General features: G+C 40.2%; 1 protein-coding gene across 5 annotated transcripts in view; it reads left to right on the top strand.

Annotated features, from left to right (window-relative positions):
• CNKSR2 (connector enhancer of kinase suppressor of Ras 2) overlaps positions 1-21,126 on the top strand; it is a 546,683-nt gene that overhangs the window by 443,987 nt on the left and 81,570 nt on the right. For all 5 annotated transcript variants that reach the window (XM_082245580.1, XM_082245579.1, XM_082245578.1 and 2 more), the window contains 3 exons: positions 12,494-12,561; positions 14,734-14,834; positions 19,182-19,707. In XM_082245580.1, coding sequence (XP_082101706.1) covers positions 12,494-12,561; positions 14,734-14,834; positions 19,182-19,707 — 695 coding nt within the window. The remainder of the gene's footprint in view (positions 1-12,493; positions 12,562-14,733; positions 14,835-19,181; positions 19,708-21,126) is intronic.

Here is a 21,126-nt window from a genome sequence, read left to right as displayed (position 1 = left end):
GAAGATATAATCTGGTCAATTGGTGTCATTAAAGAGACCAGGGGTTTCATTGGTAAGATTGAGTGTTATACTTTTCTCACAAGCGGTAGATCCTACAAATCGATTCCCTTTGCCAAAACAAAGGTTGAAGCACATCTGTGGACTACCTAGTTGTCTTGATACCCATACTGGATTAGAAACCAAAGAACAGGAGCCAGAGCTAACATTAAAATTATAACTGATGTTACCCTCTAGGAATGTGTCATTACGTTCTATAGACAAGTGTCTCCTGGTCGTCTTTGCAAGTTTCTCATATTTCTTCATACCAATACGAACATTGTATATAGCATGAACTGCTGCCATTGCTGAGTGTAATGGCTCAGTGGGGATTTAAAGCAAACCCAGCAATTTGTCCTGTTTGCCATCTTAGCTAGTTGGAGATGCATTTTAAACAATAGGTTTGGATGCTTTTCATCGTTGCCCTCGCTAAAATACAGTGGTGATTGAAAGTTTGGGCACCCCAGGTAAAAATTTGTATTAATGTGCATAAAGAAGCCAAGGAAAGATGGAAAAATCTCCAAAAGGCATCAAATTACAGATTAGACATTCTTATAATATGTCAACAAAAGTTAGATTTTATTTCCATCATTGACACTTTCAAAATTACAGAATACAAAAAAATGGTGTCTGCAAAAGTTTGGGCACCCTGCAGAATTTATAGCATGCACTGCCCCCTTTGCAAGGCTGAGACCTGCCAGTGTCATGGATTGTTCTCAGTCATCGTCTGGGAAGACCAGTTGATGTTAATCTCAAAGGTTTTAAATGCCCAGACTCATCTGACCTTGCCCCAACAATCAGCACCATGGGATCTTCTAAACAGTTGTCTAGAAAACTGAAACTGAAAATAATTGACACTCACAAAGCTGGAGAAGGCTATAAGAAGATAGCAAAGCGTTTTCAGATGTCAATATCCTCTGTTCAGAAAGTAATTAAGAAATGGCAGTCATCAGGAACAGTGGAAGTTAAAGCAAGATCTGGAAGACCAAGAAAAATATCAGACAGAACAGCACGTTTGACTGCACGATCCCTCCAGAAAGATCTGGCAGACACTGGAGTTGTGGTAAACTATTCCACTATAAAGAGATACTTGCACAAATATGGTCTTCATGGAAGAGTCATCAGAAGAAAGCCTCTTCTACGTCCACTCCTCACCACAAAAATCAGCATTTGAACTTTGCAAATTAACATATAGACAAGCCTGATGCATTTTGGAAACAAGTTCTGTGGACCGATGAGGTTAAAATTTAACTTTTTGGCCTGAATGAGCAAAGGTACGTTTGGAGAAGAAGGGGCACAGAATTTAATGAAAAGAACCTCTGTCCAACTGTTAAGCATGGGGGTGGGTAAATCATGCTTTGTGGTTGTATTGCAGCCAGTGGCACAGGAAACATCTCCCGAGTAGAAGGAAAAATGGATTCAATAAAATTTCAGCAAATTTTGGATGGTAATTTGATGCCATCTGTGAAAAAGCTGACGTTAAAGAGAGGATGGCTTCTACAAATGGATAATGATCCTAAACACACCTCAAAATCCATGGGGGATTACATCAAGAGGCGTAAACTGAAGGTTTTGCCATGGCCTTTACAATCTCCTGACCTCAACATAATTGAAAATCTATGGATAGACCTTAAAAGAAGAATGGGCAAAGATACCTCAAACAAGAATTGAAAGACTCTTGGCTGGCTACAAAAAGCGTTTACAAGCTGTGATACTTGCCAAAGAGGGCAGTACAAGATATTAACTCTGCAGGGTGCCCAAACTTTTGCAGACACCCATTTTTTTGTTTTATGTTATTTTGAAAGTGTAAATGATGGAAATAAAATCTAACTTTTGTTGACATATTATAATAATGTCTAATCTGTAATATGATGCCTTTTGGAGATTTTTTCATCTTTCCTTGGCTTCTTTATGCACATTAATACAAATTTTTACCTGGGGTGCCCAAACTTTCAATCACCACTATACACTAAGCTAAGAATATAAATAAAACTGATACCCCTCATTCTTCGATGTAATTGAGCAGCTTCTTGCAGTGGCTGGCGGGCACCCACTTGTCGCGTCCCTCAAGCTTTAAGAAAGTCGGTGTTGTCAGTTGAACCTGGAATGGCCTTGTGTATCTTGGTTCTAGCCCCGTCCGTTGATGTTTCCTCACAATGACCCAGTCATCTAGTTGAATAGAATGTACACCAGTTATCGTGTCAGGGCCCGAGAGAGACTCTTGAACCCTATGATGGACCTTTTGGAGCTCCTTTTGCAGGGACTGTACATACCACGCCAGCTGAGAATGTAAAGATGACAGCTGCTGAGGAAAGTACATTCCAGTCTTTGGTTGACTTCTAAACAAAACTTCATAGGGTGATAACCCATGGGGCTGTCTAGGGGCATTCCTGATGGAGTAGAGAGCTATGGGGAGACATTCAGGCCATGGTTTTCCATTATCAGCCATCATTTTGAGATTCTGTTCTTAATGATCTAATTTAGCCGTTCAACTTTAGCGCTACTTTGGGGATGAGAAGGGGTATGTAATCCCTGGTTGATGTGAAGAGCCTTACATACCTCTGCAAAGATCTGACCAGTGAAGTGGTAGCCGCAATCCGACTCAATAATTTCAGGTAGACCCCAGTGACACACTATCTCAGACAGGATAATTTTTGCGGTGTTGGTGGCATTGGCTTTGCTAACAGACCATGCCCCCGGCCAACCGGAAAACATATCCACACAGGCTAAAGCATGCTCTTGCGGCCCACTCTTTTGCAATGTAATTTAATATATCTGTATGCGCTGGAAGGGATACTCCGGTCTGGGCGAATGCCGTTTCAGTACTGCCACGGTCTTACCTGAGTTGTGCAGTGCACAAACTGAGCAGGTAGCGGTAGAGTTGGCCATTGCAGTAGTGAATCCAGGGGCAATTCAATGTTCCTCCACCTGTGCACACACATCCATTTTTGACTGATGACCTGGAGAATGAGCCGAATGGGCTATCATTGGAAAAAGTGATCTTGGTAAACACCATTTATCACCAAGACCCCAGATGTCATCTGGACCCTGAGTAGCCCCCAAAGCCCTCCCATTTCCTCTTTTCCTGCATTTCCGCCTGTGACTGCAGTTTCTTAAACTCTTCTTGAGACACATCAGAGGGGATGGCCAGCATCAGGGTCTTCACCACAGGGCTCACAGCACCTATCTTAGCAGTTCTATCTGCCAAGGCGTTCCCATTGGCCTCCATAGTATTATCAGTAGTATGGGCCTTCACTTTCAGAATGGCTATCTTGTGTGGCAGGCAGAAGGCCCTGAACAGTCTATCAATCAACTCTGCATGTTTCACCGGCTTCCCCAAACTAGTCAAGAACCCTCTTGCCTTCCAATTAGGACCAAAAGCATAGCTCGAGTCTGCATAGATGTTGATCCTCTGATCTTTATGGGTCTCACAGGCCCTTGCCCACAGATCAGCTTCTTGTGTAGACATATGGGAACTCAATGAACCCTTCTCCACAACTTCACTGGTTGTAGTCACTGCATAACCTGTGTGTGACTTACCATCCAGGATTTAATACCTGGAACCATCGACCAAAAAGGTTCTTAGGATCTGGGATTGGAGTCTCCTTCACCGGACTGACTGCCTTTCCTTAAAGGAATGGGAATCAGCGGCTGTCATGTTGTTCCTCAACGTGTTGTCCTGCTAGGTTGGAAAATTGGTTAGAGGTCGAGATTAGTATTGTTAGTTTGAAAGTTTTTAAAATTGTAATTTTTCACACCATTATCTCCCCCCCCCTCTCTTCCTCCTCGATAACAGGAAGAAGAGATGCTGGGTTCAAAATGGTGCATCGTCTTAGAGTCAGGTTAGTAGGTGTTAGGAGAGCCACTTCGTACTTAGTCAATCTGGCAGCAGAAAGGTGTTTTGTCTGGGCTAAATGGGGAGTATAGAGGGTCAATGGGGAGTCCAAAACGATATGTCACCTACTTTCTGTAACAATACAGCGCAGGCGGCCACAGCTCGTACATATCCCTGTGAGCATCAAATGATTGGACGTAGGGCAGTTGACAGGTACATGATGGGTCGGTACCTGGACCCGTGTAGTTGGGTCAATATTCCTATTGCATGGCCCCTGTTATAATGGCAAAAAAATATGCTTTGGAGAGTTCCTGGGTCAAATCCAGTAGGATTGACCAGTTGTCATCAGACAATTGAAAAGGGGTTTGTGATGTTAATTCATAAAGAGGTCACAGTTTGGATGATATGTTAAGGCAGTGTTTCTCAACTCCGGTCCTCAGGGCACACTAACAGGCCAGATTTTATGTATTACCTTGGGAAAATGCAGACTAGAATACTGCAATCACTGAGCAGCAAATGATATCACCTGTGATGTATTTCAGTTTTCTTGCAAACCTGGCCTGTTAGTGTGCCCTGAGGACCGGAGTTGAGATCATCCATGTATGGGGGAAGGGAATGGGGAATGCCGCTCAGGTGTGTGTCCAAACAGGTGCTGGCTGGATCCGCCGTCCAGGAAGATAAAAGTAGAAATGTGAAGCCGCACTCAGGTGGTAATGAGTAAGCGGCCATTCGAGCCGTGAAACGCGTCTACCTTGGACATATTCTGTTACTCACACTGTCTGTTTGTCCTGGATACTTTTGAAGAATAAAGACATTTCATTTGATTTCAATCATCTGAGTGCGGCTTCACATTTCTACTTGGACCGGAGTTGAGAAACACTGTGTTAAGGACCCAGTCTCTGCAGTAATTGACAATTCAGAGAATAGCGCCCAATTGCCGGGTGTTCTGTGGTCTCTGGATGTCTTTAAAGGTCTCTTCTGCCAGTTCTGCCAACAACCGTTAACATCAAGCTGGGGAGCATTTTCCTGGATCCACTGGGGTCCACTGATTTAACACGATTTTAAGCTTGCAACTGTATTTCAAGGGACTAGTCTCTGACCCCTGAGGAAGATGTGTCCAAGTTAGTTGTTGACCCTGGAATGAAAAAGCAAAAAGGTACTGGCACTGGGGGTCCAGTGGTACCTAGAAAAATGCATTAGTTCAATAAAAGACATGGAAAAACCATGAATTTGGTGGTATGGAGGCTAGCATAGTGTACGGGTTGGGCACCAGAGGAGCATCACTAATAATGATCTTATTCAGAGCCCTTAAATCATGTACCAATCAGTATGTTGATTCCTGGTTTTTAGCTGTCTTTTTAGCCACTGGAAAAAACAGAGTGTTCTAGGGCGATTTGGTTAGTATGAGGACCTTTACCTGTAGATATCGGTCTATTTGGATCTTGAGACTATCCACACTCAAGGGGTATGGTGGTAATTGGGCCAAAACGCTCCCTGGCTTGATGTTAATCGTTGTTGGCAGAACTGGCAGAAGACCCACATCCATACTTCTCAATCGCTTAGACATTCAGATCCACCTTCACCAGCACATCCAACTCAAGAAAAACCCAGGTTCTATTAGATACAGCAGTGCTACTATCGTACAAAAGTGTTCCTCCGACAGTGCATTGCTAACCACAATACTTGCTGGAGTGTACTCGAACGCCTGTATTTCTGATAAAATATCAGCTCCTAACAAATTAATGGGAACATCATCCAATACCAGTACAGACCTAGCGGCTTCTGTGTGCTGCCCTAGCCTACAATGGAGAGGTTCAATTGTTTGCAAAGTCACTGTCTGACCCGTGAGACCTACGGTTGGTGTTATTTCTCCTGAGAAGGGAACCTTGCCTCTAAGATCTTTAGATCTCATAATGGTTTTGGCTGCCCTGGTGTCAATGAGGCAAGGGAGGGGATATTTTAGTTCCTCGATAAACAAGTTGATATGGGCTGACACTGGATTACCATCGTCCTAGTATGAATCATAGCCGTCGCTAGTCATTCCTACAACCGGAGTTGAGTTTCTGGATCATCCAGTATAAATAGCCACAAATACCCTGTGGATCAGCTCGTTCGTCCGGGCAATTGGGTCTCGTATGGCCTGTCTTTCCACATCCATAGCAAACCTGTGATTTCCTGCGTTAGGTGTTCTCTCTAAACCCTCAACTCGTTCGCTCTGGGATTCACTCTGGGTGAGGGGCTTGCTTCTTCTGATCCGCCTCTCTCTCTATAGTGGAAAGAGTGGATAGGATGGCGGGCATAGACATTTCATTGAATTCGGGCCTGGCTAATAATAACCAGTCTCGAATTTTCATATGGATCCCTTCTAAAAACGTAGCTCTTAGCGTGAGATGAATACCAGTGGGCCTCCCACCTTCGGGGATGGTAAATCGGAACACAACTTCCAGGTCTGCGTCTAATGCAGCTTGTTTCAGGCGACGCCAGAAACAAGCGCATTCCTCCTCAGGGTTCTGGCTCAGTTTCATTACATCTGTGGTGGAGGTTACACCATACAAGTCTGGAATCTTTCCCAGGAGGGCCTTACAAAATTCCTCCCCCCCCCCCCAGATGTTGTTCGTTCATGAGTGGTGATATTCCAATGAGACATAACATCCGCCATTTTATCTCTTATCTTGGCTCTCAGGATCTGGGCACAATCCATTCCGCTCATGCCATAACTAAATTTGGTTCTGACTGAAAATTCTTGCGAACCCCCGCGGATTGAACTAACATGAACAGTCTCACCCACAGCTGTTTCTGACACAAGATCCCCCAGAGAAGGATATTGTGTAGGGGCAGCAGAATAAAAATCCCTTAGTGCCCTAATGCAATCCATACCGTTTTTGTTTCTAGTCACAATCCCCCTTGACTTGCAAGATGTTTTAAAAATACCTGGTTGAAAAGAGCTCATATGTGAATGGATAGGGGTAGGGAATATGGCGCTGCCCTATGGGTGTTGGGTAACAAAGCAAATAACTTCTAGTGTATCACAAGGATAATAATTCTGAGCTGATAAGTAAATATAGCTAAATAAAAAAGTTTTATACCACAAAAATAAAATAGAAAATATACATCCAGAAGATCACTAGTAAAGCATAAATGATTTGTGCAATAGTAGCATTTGTAAAGTGCTTAGTGACATTACCTAGTATAGTAGCTCCCAGTAAGGTGATTATTGTGGCATAAGGTGCAAACAATTATAAAAGTGACCTATGTGGTTTAGGGGAGATAAAGTGGGTGGGTGAGGGGATCGGTAGGTCGCTCCCCAGTAGGTAGGTAGGTGGGTGGGTGAGGGGATCGGTAGGTCGGACCCCGGTAGGTAGGTGGGTGGGTGAGGGGATCGGTAGGTCGGTGTTTCCTCTCTCTCCGACCTCTGTGAGAGCGGAGACACTGACCTACCGATCCCCCTAACCCACCCACCTACCTACCGGGGAGCGACCTACCGATCCCCTCACCCACCCACCTACTGGAGAGCGACCTACCGATCCCCTTACCCACCCACCTACCTACCGGGGACCGACCTACTCACTCCTACCGGAGCCATGCATGTCATCACGAGAGGAGTACCTATTCGGAAGCATACTGAGTGCTGAAGGATTTATACCTACCCTCCTTGGTACCAAGACGTACAGACGTAGGAGCAGAACTTAGGACCCACAGGACCAGCCATCTCCACGCTTTGGTATACAGCTTGTAATATACCCCTGCCTAACACCCCTGTGTGAGGTTGGGCACTCTGGTGAGTGCCATCTATTTTATAACCACCCTGGGCACCCTCTTTTCTAAAAAGAGTTTTGGGATCGCCACACAAAGATTGAGCACCACCACTTATGGACCATTATTTATGATTGAAACACTGAGCATTTTATAATTTCCACTGTGCATTAGTTTACTTGCACCTTATTACCCTGTTGTGCACTTGTATATGTAATACAGTCCACCTGGCACCTTATATATATTTTTTATATATATATATATATATATATATATATATATATATATATATATATATATATATATATATATATATATATATATATATATTACACTATTGCACTAATCACTTTATATTATTTACCACTGGATTTATATATTCATTTGTGTCTCCACTCTTTGGTTTACACTACAATTTTTAAGATTTTTCATATTTAATATTAGTATTTCTTATTTAAAATTACAGTTTTTTTACTTTACCTCCCCTAAACCACATAGGTCACTTTTATAATTGTTTGCACCTTATGCCACAATAATCACCTTACTGGGAGCTACTATACTAGGTAATGTCACTAAGCACTTTACAAATGCTACTATTGCACAAATCATTTATGCTTTACTAGTGATCTTCTGGATGTATATTTTCTATTTTATTTTTGTGGTATAAAACTTTTTTATTTAGCTATATTTACTTATAAGCTCAGAATTATTATCCTTGTGATGCACTAGAAGTTATTTGCTTTGTTACCCAACACTCATAGGGCAGCGCTATATTCCCTACCCCATCCATTCACATATTTGATATAGCCTTCGGCTATATTTTTGGGAGGCTGCAGCCTTTTCTCCCCCTTCCCCTAATCTCCATAGCGTGGGACTTTCTTACACATTGAAAAGAGCTCATAGTTAGCAGAATAGTGGGAAGGAGAGGCTTCAGATGTTACAGGTGGTGATTGAGGGAGAAAGACCAGGTGAGGAATTCTTAGTAGAATCAAAGAGCTGGGAACTGTGCTTTTTAGCACAATGGGATTGATTGCGCTTGGTGTAGATTCATTTCCAAGACAATGGAAAGCCACCTTCCTCTGAATGGGCCTTTGGAAACGAGAGAATCTGGGAAGTTTCTTCCTATCTCCTCCCCCAGGCGGGGCATACGGGGTCTCTACTTTAGAGATCAACTTTGTACAGCATCATTCTCTGTTTTGGCCCGAGAATAGGTGCAGGGTGGGGATAAGTCTGGGGACCCTTGTGGCATAGGCCTCACAGAACCCGAGATTCCTTGCACACCTTCGCTAAGTGAACTTGGAGGACTACTTCTTCCTTCAGTTCCCCAGTCCCACTCAGTCTCCACATCTGATCCCCACTCAGCGATTCCTTCTTCTAGGAATCCGTATCGGCACTCAAAGCTGGGTGACCCCACATCAATGATCCATGCCTCCTCCTCACTGGGGGACTGCAGGTTCTGGAACCATTGATGCCCCTCTGTCTCTTTAAGAGCTGGACCTCCTGTTGCTGTGACCACAACCAATGCACCCTGTGACCGCTGCCCAGCTCTCACAACTTGTGTGCATTGCACCTCTGAAATGTTGGTCTCTCTGGTTTGACAGATGGTTGTGCGGGTATTCACTACTGGTCCCGACCCCAGCAGTGTTTTTGACACTCCTTGTCCTCTTTCAAAGAGAACAGCCACTACTGGTGTTAGCAGTTCAGAGGTGGCCCCTACCTCCCAGGTCACATATAGCCTTTTGGGCTGGCAATCGCTCTGCTCCAATTTCAGCAACATGTCACTGCAATGCCCACACTGGCCCCACGGATACATTCAAATATATGCCACATACCAGTCCAAGATGCTCCGTATCCCCTCTGCTGCACAATGCCAGACTTCCTTTGGGCATCCTTTTGAGCTCTGGTTACACCCTTTCATTCACATGGCAACCAAACTCCCCCACTGCTGCTGGAAACTCTCCTGGCTATAACCTACTACACGGCAGACATTTTCTTCTACAGCACATGTACTGGCGCAACTCCTGATGCGCCAATCCCCGCATCCCAAGTTACTGATTTCTTGACCATAACTTGAAAGCCCACTTGCACTAGTGACTGTAAAGCAGACATTACTTTCTTCCACTGTACAACACATCCTTTCTTCACTGACACTCAAGCACTTTACATAAGCAGATATAGTGTTTCTTGGGTATCTACCCGGTTGTTGGCAGTGGCAACCACTGCCGTAACTAAGAGGATGGACGACGCCCCCAAATGTAGCACTGTCCCCATAGGGCTTGCTGTCTGTTGACTTCTTAGGCCTTCCTTTGATTACCTGCAGACAATTGCTGGGTTTTTTTTTTACCCATACCCCCCCCCCCACTCCTATTTGCTCGTTACTCAATAAATAGTCCAAGGTATTTGGTTTTGTATTTATTTTGCAACTTGGATGGGAGAAGGGAATAGTGGGATACTCCAATTGAACTATTCACAGTAGATAAGGACAACTCTCACTTGGCCTCACCGGAATATTTGTGGAAGCAGACACACTGCTTTAACCATACTGCCACTAGTATGGATGAATTAAGCCTTCTTGCTCTATTTAACCTTTATCTTCAGGACACTCTAGCATCCCCTTGACTGACACCTGTCCACTGACTTTTCCACTGAAGGGATGGCCCTCACAAGACAGACCCCATGACACAGATCTATACTTACTGTAGGCAAAATCAGATCCTTTCCAGTGTCTCCTTTCAAGTCAGCTCTGCAGGACATCTGAATTCAGCTCCTATCTGACTTTCAGGCTCTCAGGTCGACTATCTGAGGCCTCATGGTAGCTTCTACAGAGGAGGGGTAGCCGCCTCCTCCCTCTGGGACCCTGCTCTCCATCTGAAGACCCCACACACATGTGCCCTTGGCATTTATACAGCCAATAACCAGGGCTGTAACAATGCCTGTGCCCTTACTTGTCAGGATTCCTCCCACTTTCCAATATGCCTCCCTATTGGACCAGTGTGAAACATTCAGACAAGCTGAGCTGCGCCTGAGCACCATGAGCAGACCTTCCCAATGGATCCTGCTCCCTGGTAGGCAGAGAGCACTATCCTTTTACCTGGAAATATTCCTGGTAAGCAGAAAGACCAAAAAACTATACTCTCTTCTAGCACCTACCTAGGAGGGTGCTACAGCTATAATGCACGCTTGAACATAAAAAGGGTCAGATATTAAAGGACAACATTTAACAAAACTTTAACAATGCATCCTGCTCAATGTTTGTTTTTTTTTTTCTTTTTCTTTTTTTACTTAAAGCAGAACTCTAGCCAACATAGGCTGTATTAAATAGTCAATTCAAAGATAAAATAACAAAACTAAATCTTGCTGCAATATTCTTCTTCAATAGAGAAATTTCTTCTGAAGTACATTTTTCTTCCACTAGGTGCTCTGTTTGATGGTAAGCATTGTTCAACTCCTTTTTTCTGGGCCCCAGTCTATAAATGGGCAGTGAAAGCAGAAGCATCACAGTGATGAGCTTATCTCTCTGTTACTCTGCTTTCTCTAGCTATCCGAATGATTTTTTTTGTCCATATAAATTCGTTCAAGCCTTGTGCTGCTACTTCATGTTCCAGCCCTGCAGTATAGGGACTGCAAGAGGTTGATACTTGGTCAAATCCACACACTCACTGCTTACATTTAAAAAAATTTAATAATGATGACATTGCACTAAGCTCTGTATTTTTAAAGGAAACCTATAACATTAACACACTTACTAATGCCCCCCAACCCTTTACAAGGAACCCTCCTTTGCAATCGTTGTCACTAGGTGCTCTCGGTTTTCTTTGGTAGCAGTTTTCTTATTACCCTCAAAAATGAAAATAAAGAAATAATAATGTTGTCAGTTCCTCTGGTTAGAGACTTGGTAAAAAGGAGATTAAACAAAGCTGCTGAAGGTGTAATGTGCCAGTATTTTAAGGTGCTTGTACAAATCCATGACAGCCACCAAAACCTTGCTGGCATGGCTGAATGCTGATCCATTCTGACCAGTGCTGCCTGATAGTGGCAGAGATCTCCCACCCCTTTATACCTCCTTCACATTTATATACATGAGTGAAGCTGCCCATCTTACTGATAAATAAAATAATAAAATAAAATGCCTAATCCACACAAAAGAGATGATGGTACAAAAACAGCTTTTGTTTCATTATTAGGTGTGGTAGCTTGGCCTCTCAGAATGACCTTTAACCATAACAGCAAGGTTTTGGTGAATGCTGCTGGTATGTGCATGTATGCCCCTCTTGTTTCTTACGCACATCACAAGGATAAAAAGTGAAGCACTTTCTGTTAGTGCTGAAGATTTCCTTCTTTTTTCAGCCAACCATTATGAATAGGCTACCTCGCTAAGCAATAGCTATGCTTATAAGGTGCAAAAGGCAGGATCGAGCATGCAAGGTTCAACGCCATCATGATGTGCTGGAGTTTTGCCCAATCATGGTGGCGGGGACTGTAGACTGCTATCCAGGTACCTACACTTTATACTTTTTAGTGGGTTGTTTCCTTATCCTTCGTGATCATCACTTTAAGTACCAGAACAGAATGATATATATTAGATCATCAAGTGTATTTCAGGATGTTTGTCTTCTTTTTTATGATTTACTTCAGGATGTTACAAACCAAGTTTTTTATATATATATATATATATATATATTTTACGGGTTAAACATCAGACACAAAAATAACTTTTGAAGAGAAGTAAAGAAAATGAGCAATACATTGTCTAAGCCAACATTTTGCAAATGTGGAACATTCTGTCTTATTTTTATTTTATTTAATTTTTTTACATTTATATAGCTTTATATCTGCATTTGTTCTTTTTTATTTGTTATTCTTTTACAGGTGGATTAGTAGAATTAACTCAGCGGCTTCTGGTTATGCAGAGAGAGAGCGGATTAAACAAGATCAAGGTAGCCAAAAATATTTTAGAGGGCCCATTAAAGACATCAAAACATCAATTCATTTCTTTTTGTATTGCTTTGCAGCAGATGTGCATTAGCTGTACTGAAATGAAAAGCATGTTTAATTATACATTGCAATAATAGCTTTTTTATTTTTGGTAAAATTAATAACTATGAAAATTTTAATGAATCAATCTACCCAATTTTTTTTAAAGGAAAGCCCACTTTCAGCCATTGCAAGATCTCATTCTCTATTTTTGTTTTATATTGCTAAAAAGGCCACAATTTATTTAAAAATGATTTTTCAATTTTGATGTAAGGGTTTGATGCACATCTTGCATGTCTCTGAGATACCTCCAGAAAGATCTCTGTACCCTAAATAAAGTATCCTCTCACCTGCTACATCATTTATAAAAGGGTCTTTGCTTGTGCTTGGTAGTTTGTTTTTTATTACATTATGGATAACAAAGCAGGATAATGAAAATGTGATCTACTGCAGAAGGGGAACAAGTCATGGCATTGGGGAAGAGGTGGCAATTCAAATGGAGAGATTTCCCTTTTGGAGAGATAGAAGAGATATAAAGCCATGCATAGGATTCAACCATCCAGTGTACAGGCATTACAACATGTTTCTGAGACCCCAAAGTCAGTTATTGTAAACTAGTGGGGGGAACCACTATGTGGTACTATAAAATAAATCGAGTATGCACACAAAAGCACAGGGAATATGCAAATGTACTTGTATAATAGAGAAGTTTGATAAATACATAAAGGAAAACATGTAGGTAGAAACAACACTGGCTGAACAATATTTCTTTACATGTGGAGAGAATGATTCGTGAAAGGGTGTATATCTGCCCCTGAATCATTGTGTACTATTTCCCCTTCATTGTTATGCACCAAGGTTCCACATAATGGCTCCTTTGGACTAGCTAGATAAGAGCTAACAGGATGTATGAGGGCACGTATTATGCACGGGTCATTTTGTTGTACGGTTGTGTTCTAATGATTGACATTTCCCATATAGTCTATGCATTTAAAAAAGATGCTTCTATGTAATAATGCTCAACTTGTGCTATGTCTCCCTATATGCTACCTTGTATTTAGTTATTTTTTCCTTTAGTACAAGTACATTTGCATATCCATTGTCTTTGTTTTTGGTGGGCTTGCTATATTTACTTTACATTAGACTTTATTAGGGTGGTTGGATACATCACTCAAAGCATGGTTTTTTTTTTTTTTTTTTTTAATGCAAGTTATCTAGTTACTGTAGTTACTGCATGTGTAACATATTATTAAAGTGTGCAGAGCTTTAAAAATTGGATGCTTCGTGCTGATCCCCAAAAAATATAAAGTAACATCACCCATCCATAGCCAATTATCAGTTTTGAGTTTTGACAGACAATTCTTTATCTTATTGTATTAGGGTAAAAATAAGTTTCTGAATCTATCTACAAGCCAGCTGATCAAAGCATACCCTTTCTCAGTAAGGTTTGCCTTGAAAATTACACCCTTACTAGAGAAATCATTTGTACGGTCATAAACACGTGGTATGGGCCAAATGATGGCAATTTTTTTATGATGCAAAAACAAAGGACTGAAAAACTTTAAGTTTCAGATATGTTTAGCTTTTCTGAATATGCAGCTGCATAAAGATGTAATTTATACATGAATTACAATATGGAGGTGTATCCGTAAGGTGGTCATAAAGTTTTTAATTAAAAATTATATTGATCTAGCTTGTGTTACAAATCTAATTCAATTTTTCAAAGTTGATGCCAGTCATTATATGGTAGTTTTTACTTACTAAAGTGGTATAGAATGTGGGTGATCTGTACTGTATGAAACAAAGATCGTTCTGTAGAAATGGTAAAAATAAGTGGTCCTATAATGGAACTCTAGGGTCAGTTGTACGCCTTTAAAATATTTAACTAAAGATAGTCTCATTTTGGTTACAAAAATACTAGGCTCAAATGATGTTTTTTAAGAATGTTGTCATCTTTAAAACATTGGTTATGTTGTTTTCCTACAAGTTTCAGACAGTAAAAATTAGTTTTTATAACCAGTGATCTGTCTAATGGTATCTTTACTCGGTGTGGCCAGTAGAAAAATTATTTTTTCTTTGTTAATTTAAACAGACCATAGTGATTAATAAAGGTTAAATGTGTACTATTTTTGTAGACTACTGGAGTGAGAGTGATCAAGAAGAGGCAGAAACTCCTTCAACTCCGAAACAAGATAGTCCACCCCCGCCGTATGACACATATCCAAGACCAGCTCCAGTAAGTACCTTGATTTTCCATAAACTTCATTGATGCAATGCTGGATTTCATATTTATTTACTAAACATAGTTTTAAACTGATACCCAGTCACTACATGTGTTAAAAATGTTCTACAACTATTGAAGTTCATTGCTGAATGGTCATTGATTTTTCAACCTAGCAAAGGTGGAGCTATAAAGAATTTAGTGGACAAGGTTATTGACCTAATCTGATTCATTTCAAATATATTATATGAATACATTGTAAACTATTGTATGATTTATATATAGAGGAAATATACTACTTGTCTTCAAGTCAGGGTTTGTAAATATCTTGAGTATGTGCTTCTCTATACATTACCTTTTTCTATTGTTTACCTTTATCTGTCTTGAACTTCAACTAACAAATATAATACCGACAAGTGCTGCATGTATCATTGCCACTAGAGCGCCCTGGGATTTCTAAAACCTAATGAGCTCTATTATGGAAATCCCAACTGCTTCAAAAAGTAACTTGGGCTCTCAGAGAATTCATACAGAAGTTTGAGGTTATGTGAAGTCAAATGCTGGTGCCTGCTATACTGTTCAGTCTCATTAATTGAGGACAAGTATATTTTTGCTTTCATTACATCAAACATGTCATTTAGAAACTAAAAATATTTAATCTAGTGTTTTTCTGTCCATTTTCCAGTCAATTATCACTATCGTTTCTGCCACTTGACAATATACAGTTAACTTTAATTCATCTTGTGAATAATGTTAGAATTTATTGACAAGGCGTATCAATAGCCAATAAATCATGAACCTACTGGTGGGTTCACAGTTTAAAGTAAATCTGTGTTTACCGTAAATGAGGCAAACTGTCATCTGGGTTTAGAAAAAAGCTACTAAAGATGCCAGCACAGCTTCAAATTCCTTCCAAATTGCATTAGTACAAAGTTATAGACCAGTCTTCTTTTCTAAGTCTATTTACCTTTCCACAATATTTTAGGCTGGGTTAGGACAGGTGAAACAAGGAAATGTTTGATAAAAAGGGGGTGATTTTGGCAGTGGGGTGTTGTTTGAGACTTGCAAAGGTTGCGTGCCTATAGAAACCAATGATGGAAAGCTGCCATGGGTCACTTTAAAGCATTAGGCATCTTTATATCCCAAAGCATCCCCTCTCCAGAGCAAAGTGACATCTGCAATCTCACTCTGTTCTTGCCTCTAACATCTTTGCTTAATCCTCATTTGGATTTAGTGATTTTGGCTGGCTGGCCCAGGGTGACTTCATTCCTGCATATGCGCACAGGATTAACTTTCTTCCTGTACCCAAAGCATGTCAAGAATGTACACTCGGCTGCACATGTGGAGTTCAGTGTACACCCAGAAGAGAATTACTAGTATAGACAAGCAGAATCTCTTTTGGGAAAAAACAACCCACCAGCAATTTTTTAAAACAACACTTTTATTCTGCTTTAAAGTGACAGCTCAATATAACACAATGTCTTCATAAAATGTATAGGTAGATTCGTTTTTAATTTTGCCAATCTACAGAAGTTTCACAGTGGTGACATGAGTAGCATGAAAATGGCAAGAAAAAAAGATGAATCCTTACAATTGGTTTTTCATCATACATTTATTTCATAGACATGAATTCCTTTTATTTAATGTTTTTTTTTTTTTTTTCTGTTTTTTTTCTTTTTTAGCTTAAGGATAAATGTTGCCCTGTTTCGCATAAATGCCTTCATGTGCTAGCAATCAAAGGACTGTGTTTTCATATAAATGGTGTTTATATGTTTTTAATATCAAGTATTCCCTTCTTAAAATTTCAGGGACTTACCGATTGACTCTGAAGTCAGTAGGTGTTTCAATCCTTAGGCATATCATGCATAAAAACAGTATTGCTTTCTCAAACTGTATGTGTGAGCCATCTAAGCTTTCCTATCAAGAAATAAGAAATACAGCATTGCTGAATAAAACATTCTAAACTGACAGCTACTTTATATTAAAGGATAGGTCCAGATGCCTAACCAATGGCATTATTCTCACCTAGTAAACCTTAGAAACTTAAAAAGCTGGGTATAGCATACAAGTTAAGGCTAGCGCACCCTACTCCCTGTTTTACACTTTTTTGTTAGTCTATGTCAAACCCCCTCCCCAAACAGTAAGCTCCATGAGTCAGAGGAGAGTATATCTGAGCATGGAGAATACAGGTCGGGCTGCTCTTTGCTGAACAATGTGCCCCAGCTCTAGGGAAAATACCTGAAAGCAACATTGACATTGTTTGTTTTACCTAGTAGCATTAGCTTTGTGTATATTTTCACAAAAGAATAGATAGCAATTACTGTATTAATGTCTTATAAGCTATAAGTAATGGACCAGGGTGGAGTACGAATCATTTTTTCTGTATAAATTGAAAAACAGTGATATGCATTGACATGTGGATGGTTTGTAACAGTCATTTGTAACATCTTGGGCAGGTTTTGACAGCCTTTTGAAACGTGCAATGGGGAACAGTGCTTACTCTGATATTCACTCTATTTAAAAAGGATGACTGTTACATTTCCTGCACATTTGCCAGACACATTTAAGGCATTGTACACTTTCAAATGTTTTTCTTGTTTTAACTAACTATTAGTGTAGTTATATTCCCTTTGTCGTTTGTTGGCCTTACCTAGTAATGTGGCATTCACCTGTTGTGGCTTCAGTTTGTAGTGTCATTGATAACCAGTTCCTGTTTCCTGTTTGTTCATGTATTGATTCAGCTTGCTTGTCCCTGTTTGCCGAAGGACCAGGCAACTTCCTGTTCTGCATCACACAGCCTCTAGTGCATGCCTCATTAGTTCTTCTTGGTTGCATCTTAAATGTGAAAGTGCTAATGAGATGAAACATGTAGCTCTTGCCTGCAGGAGTACTAGACTGAGAGACCCAGGAATTCTGGGACACGTAGTTTCTTTACAGGAAGTGTCAGGTCTCACACTATAGACAGAGGTCATGCAATAACTTGTGCAGCGCTATGCTGCATGCCTCATGTTTGAACACAAACCAAAATTGCTGACACAAGAATGTGATGATTTACTCCACTATAGACTGTGCGTGCAGGCCAACAAATGACACTATGAAAGTACACGATCAATGAACATTTTATGCAGGTGAAAAACACAGGTTTTAGGTAGGAAGGTTTATAATGAATTTAAAGAAAACATTTTTGCTTGGAACAAGGTAATGTTTAGAATAGTCTGTTGAAAACAGTCTGTTTGTAAGTACTGTAGGTCTGCTACTGAAAAACTGAATATTAATTATTGACATTGAAAAAAATGTTACCCCCCAATCGATTTCTTTTTTGCAATGTTTATTACCCAAACCTGCCAGTTAATTCTGCTTGTTTACCCATACTTACTTACTGTAGGCCACTCTGCTTTTTTATTCCTCTTTTGGGGTCACGTATTCCAGTCTGATACTGAGGAGATGACCAATTATTTGTATTAAATTATATAATGATATTATCAGCTTTGTTTCAATCCTTATTGCAAATGCTTTGTACATTTACCTTTTGTATTAATGTTAACTCTTATGTTTCATCATCTTAGGGAAACATTAATGTAACCACTGCTTGATGGTTAGGGGGCTGTAAAGTTGGTATACAGCAATTTCACTTTCTATACAGTCTTTAGTGGACACGATAATTCATTTCTAGTGGTGCTAAGATAGTTCATAGTTCATAAGACATATGTCTTAAAATGTGTAATTTGTTTTCAATCTGCTGCATATTGCCCTTCTATATTGTGTAAAATATTAGCTTAAAGTATATGTAAACCTGATCTCTAAAATCAAAACTAATATCTTATTGTAATTTCAACAGTGATGTTCAAATTATTTAATTTGCAGCTTTTTTTAAAATAAGACCTGGTGTTCCTACAATAAAATTCCATCCTCGGGCACAGCGATGTTCAACATTATATAATTTGCAGCTTTCCTTAAAATAATATTTGGTGTTCCTACCACGAAAGTCCATCCTCGGGCACTTCCGGTTAAAGGGTGACAATAATCTGTCCCTGTCTCCAAATTGTGATTCTACATGGTTTCTTTGTAACGTGGGTTTTGGTGGCGACTGCAAGCTGCTGTTTAAGGCACTTTACAAAGGCATGTCCCACTGTGTGTTAACACCATCATTAAACTCACTGAGAGAGTGCACATAGACAGGAAGGGGCAGTATAGAGGCTGCAGATATTTGGAAGCATTATGATGTAACAAATTTATGCAAAAAAAGATCAAAACAAGAGTTTATTTTGGAAAATAAAGGCTGATTTGTTTGATATACAATGCTTTAGTAGATGGCATTAATTTTGGGATTTACTTCAACTTTTGAACATTTTTTTCCTGCAGATGACATGTGCCAGTCCATTCGTGGAGCCCAAACACAGGTTATCTTCCACTGAAACCTCACAATCCCAATCATCCCATGAGGACTACCGCCAGGAAGCTCCAGGAAGCACCACGGATTCTCCAGTGCGAAAAACTGCTAGCCAGAGGAGATCTTGGCAGGATTTAATTGAGACACCATTAACCAGCTCAGGACTTCATTACCTTCAGACTCTTCCTCTGGAGGACTCTGTGTTCACTGATCCAGGAGTAGCCTCACCTGATCACAGGAGGCAGTCTACACTTCCGGCTCCAAAATGCCACCAACAAGACCGCTATGGTCCATTTCCGTTAGTTGAAGGCAACAGATTACAAGTACTTAGTGGCAGTGGGGCAAAGCCTCGCAGTTTTACACTTCCCAGAGATGCTGGCTTAAGCCATTGTCCTCCACTTTCACCGGTCAGTATATTGGAACCAACAGAGTCACCACATAAACAAGAGGTACATAAGGAAGACCCTTCCGAAGACCCAGAAAAACCAGATGAAGCAAGTAAGTATTCACTTTAGCTCAATACAATGGATGTAGTTTACAGATAAATGTATTTATAAATCCTAAAACACACATACAGAGAAAATGTGCCTGTTAGGGCTGGGTGAAGCTTTTTTGCACTTAAATAAAAAGTCTGCTTATTACATCACTTCCTCATCTTAACTTGCTGATTGATAGTTGTAAAAGCACACACCTGCAGGAAAAATGTTAGAAAATAGACTTGCCTTACACCTAGCTAGTGGAGTATGATGTCAGTCCTTCCTGTGAGATCCTGGGAATGCCGAGGATCACAAATCTCTCCTGAGAAGATTATGCTTGAGCATGTTTTAGGTACTCTGTGTTCTCAGTATCTCATAAGAAGAATTGTAACTTTATACTTCTGTAGTGCTTAAGGTATCTGTAAGGTAAGTATTTTTTTCTAACTTTTCCCACACAGGTATGTTTTTTCACAACTATCATGCACCCATATGAAGAGACCCGATATAAAAAGCTAACAACTATTAATTTACTACCTAATTGCTCGCAGACCTCACACTGCTTCTTGAGTTATTAATTTCCTAATATAGAGAGTTCACTATTGTATCAAAAATTGAGAACAGAACATAAAATATATTAAATAGTTAATCTATTCAAATCCTAGCTTACATTTATTCAATACCTCAGGAATAATACAATCCATATTTCTAATTTAGTTCACATATATAGCAGGCTCTAGGTAATAATAGTAGCCTTTCTATACAGTATTTACATTTACATTATGTTTTACTTGAGTAATCGTTCCCCTTTGTAAGAAACCTAATTGATCTATTCATACAAAGGAATGGAAAAACCCACGGTAGGACAGAAAGTGCACAAAAACTGTTTATAAAGGAAACATATACTCAAAGAAATACAGAGGCTGGCCTGCTCCTGAATCCTGACCATCTCAAAATTGAATACTTTCTAACAAATTGATCCATAACAAGCATGTTAGTCTGAGTGAGCTGCACATTTGTCCCATGTCAGTGACTTTGAACCCATTGGATTACCATGACAGCCTGGCATTTAGAATCACAGCCAGTATATATTTATTTTAGTACAGGGTTTCATTAAATTCTCATTATCACAGATAGTACATAAATACACTCATTTTTACCTATATTCTTTATATTTTACCAACATTTACATATAGGCCAAGCTATCTAACCAAAGGGGCAGGGGTAAGGACAAACTATAAGTTGGTCAGGAGGTCATTGAGCTATCATAGAAATTTTTTTTCCTAAAGAGACTCTATTCAATCAGGAAAAGACACCCCCAACCACTCTTTTAATCCACAGACCTAACCCTATGTAAGTGCAGTGTGAGATTGTATTGGAGCTTACACAGGGTTTGTGACACATCATTCAGCATTCTCCTCACCTGACAGTGTTCAGGTATGGT

The sequence above is a fragment of the Pelophylax lessonae genome (assembly GCF_965119305.1).
Source record: "Pelophylax lessonae genome assembly, chromosome: 2".
NCBI lineage: Eukaryota > Metazoa > Chordata > Amphibia > Anura > Ranidae > Pelophylax > Pelophylax lessonae.
This window is presented reverse-complemented; position numbering and strand designations above follow the sequence as displayed.